This window comes from Nipponia nippon, unplaced genomic scaffold (genome assembly GCF_047370975.1).
Source record: "Nipponia nippon isolate SJK-2023a ecotype South Korea unplaced genomic scaffold, ASM4737097v1 scaffold_6, whole genome shotgun sequence".
NCBI classification, from domain to species: Eukaryota; Metazoa; Chordata; class Aves; order Pelecaniformes; family Threskiornithidae; genus Nipponia; species Nipponia nippon.
The window spans coordinates 30628920-30631123 of record NW_028262380.1 but is presented as its reverse complement, the minus strand read 5'-3'; the positions used below and the strand labels follow the sequence as shown (position 1 = coordinate 30631123).

Here is a 2204-nt window from a genome sequence, read left to right as displayed (position 1 = left end):
ATTTATTTAAATAAATATAAATATAAATTTTATATAAACCTATTCACAAACAAACCGCCGTCCCAAACCCAAACGACCGATCTTTCTTTCTTTCTTTCCTTGTTTTTGTTAAGAAGTCCGTCCAGGAGGTTCTCAGCCCTACAGGTTTTTGTTTGCTTTTCAGTTTTTTAATGTCTCGTCTTTCGGTTCCAAACGCGTTTTTTCCTTTTTCCTTTAAACTGCCTGGGGGGAAGGCGGGGGGAGGCGCCCTGGGCCGTGCGAGTCCGGTCCCGCGTTACACGTTAGGAAGAGCAGGTGCCCGCTCCCGGGGGCACATAAATAGCGTTTTAGTTGAACTCTCACGACTAGAACATTTACATTCCAAAAATATAGTTATGTGTCTCTCTCTATGACTGCGAAGGGATGAAAATGCAGCTCCCGGCCGGGGAGGGCCAGCCGGCTGCGGGTCGGCGGGCTGCCGGCCCGTCCCCGGGGCAGCGGTGCCAGGTGAGCCGCCCTGCGGCAGCCCCGCTCCGGGCCGGCAGCCGGCGGCGGGAGCGGAGCTCCGGGCCGGGCTCACAACGGGGAGATCTCCTTGTCCTCGGTAGCCGATGAGGGGGACAGAGACTCTTCGTCCTCCGACCTGGGGTAATGCCCCTGGCTGGTGCTGCACTTGCAGCCCCCGTGCGAGTTTCGCTGGGTGCCTTTGCCTTCTTTCTTGTGCTTCACCCTCCTGTTCTGGAACCAGATTTTCACTTGCTTCTCGGACAGGTTCAGGTAGGTGGCTATCTCGATCCTCCGCAGCCGGGACAGGTACATGTTGGAGGAGAATTCCCTCTCCAGTTCCAAGAGCTGGGTGCTGGTGAAAGCCGTCCTCATCCTTTTCCCGTTTTGAATTTGGCTGGAATCGGACCCTCCTGGACGGGAGAGAAGCGAGAACGTCAGTGGGACGGGGGAAAGGAAAGAGAAAAAAGAGAAGGGAGAGAGAGAAAAGACGTTCTCCCGCAGCTTTCCGCCCCGGGGCAGCCGGGCGCCCTCGGGGGAACCCCTTCTCCCGCTGCCCCCCTCCCCGGCGGCCGCAGGGCTCCTACCCATGCCGAGGCAGTGAAACCTCCGGGGGTCGCTGACGCTGTAGGCGGTGGCGGCGCAGGCAGGTGGGTGATGCGCCGGGTGCCCCAGGGCGGCGGCGGCGGCGGCGGCGGGGACGGCGGCGGCGGCGGGCGGCGGGTGGTGCTGCGGCGGGTGGTGAGGGTGGCCGGCCCGCGGGCAGCACTGGGCCTCGCCGCCGGCGGCGGGGAACTGGCTCTTGAGCAGGGGGATGGCCCCGCCGCCGCCGCCGCCGCCGGCGGGGCGGGAGGAGTGCAGGTGCGAGGTGACACAGAGCGGGCAGACGCAGAAAGCGCCGCTCTTGCGGGACGGGCAGCCCGGGCCCGACACCGACATGACGAGGGGGGAAGGCATGCTGAGAGGGATGAAGAAGTCCTGGCCGTGGTGGTGCTCAGGCAGGGACGGAGCCGGCCTCGAGGAGTCTTTGATGATTAAGGAGTCGACATAGAAAGAGCGGGACATTTCGGAGGGCTGCCGACGCCGGGGGAGGCTCTCCCAAAGTCGGGTTTTTCCTGCTTGGCCAAGTTGCCACTGAAGTTCTGGCGAGGCGAGAAGGTGCTTATGTTTGAGAGCTGAACAAAAGGGTCCCTGGAGAGGGCTGGTCTTAAAGTCCCCCCGCCTGGATCCCCTGCGCCGGGGTTTTATATCAACTATTTAAACACGTGATGGCTGAAAGCCTCGCAGATCTAAATCTCCCCGGCTTCCCAGGCCGGCAGGAGAGGCTGCCGGGGGGGGGGGGGGGGCAAAGCGGGGGGGCCCAAAGTGTGCGTGCTCAAAGTGTGCGTGCTCCCTGGCTGCCCGACGACTTCAGCCCTTCGCCTCCGCCCCGGATAAATCCTAGGAGCGGGGCGGCCGGGGAGGGGGCGGCTGCCCCAGGCCCCCTGGCAGCTCGGGCTGCAGGCACGTCCCCCCGCCAGCGCACCGGGCGGGGGGGGCGGCCGGAGGGAGCTCCTGCTCGGGGTTTTTTCCCCGAGGAGCGGGCTCCTTTCCCCGCAGGATGGGAAGGAGATTAGGGAGAAGGTGATGCGCTGAAACAAGCGGGTCAACTCCGACCCCCCCGCAGAAAGTATCGCCCGAGGGGCCGCGAGTCCCACGGCGGCGGGGGGCCAACACCTTTC

At 63.5% G+C, this 2204-nt stretch overlaps 1 protein-coding gene across 1 annotated transcript; it reads right to left on the bottom strand.

Annotated features, from left to right (window-relative positions):
- Positions 1-296: 296 nt before the first annotated feature.
- On the bottom strand, positions 297-1548 carry GSX2 (GS homeobox 2). The gene is made up of 2 exons (XM_009474292.2): positions 1071-1548; positions 297-896 (listed from the first exon to the last, which is right to left on the bottom strand). Exons 1-2 carry the CDS (start codon positions 1546-1548, stop codon positions 556-558), a joined length of 819 nt encoding a protein of 272 aa, XP_009472567.2. The 3' UTR covers positions 297-555.
- Positions 1549-2204: the final 656 nt, after the last annotated feature.

Bases quoted from the DNA above. Each gene is read 5' to 3' on its own strand.
- GSX2 (XM_009474292.2), bottom strand. From the start codon at position 1,548: ATGTCCCGCTCTTTCTATGTCGACTCCTTAATCATCAAAGACTCCTCG. The intron at 897-1,070 runs GTAGGAGCCCTG...TCTCCCGTCCAG, and splicing joins GTTTCACTGCCTCGGCATGG to GAGGGTCCGATTCCAGCCAA.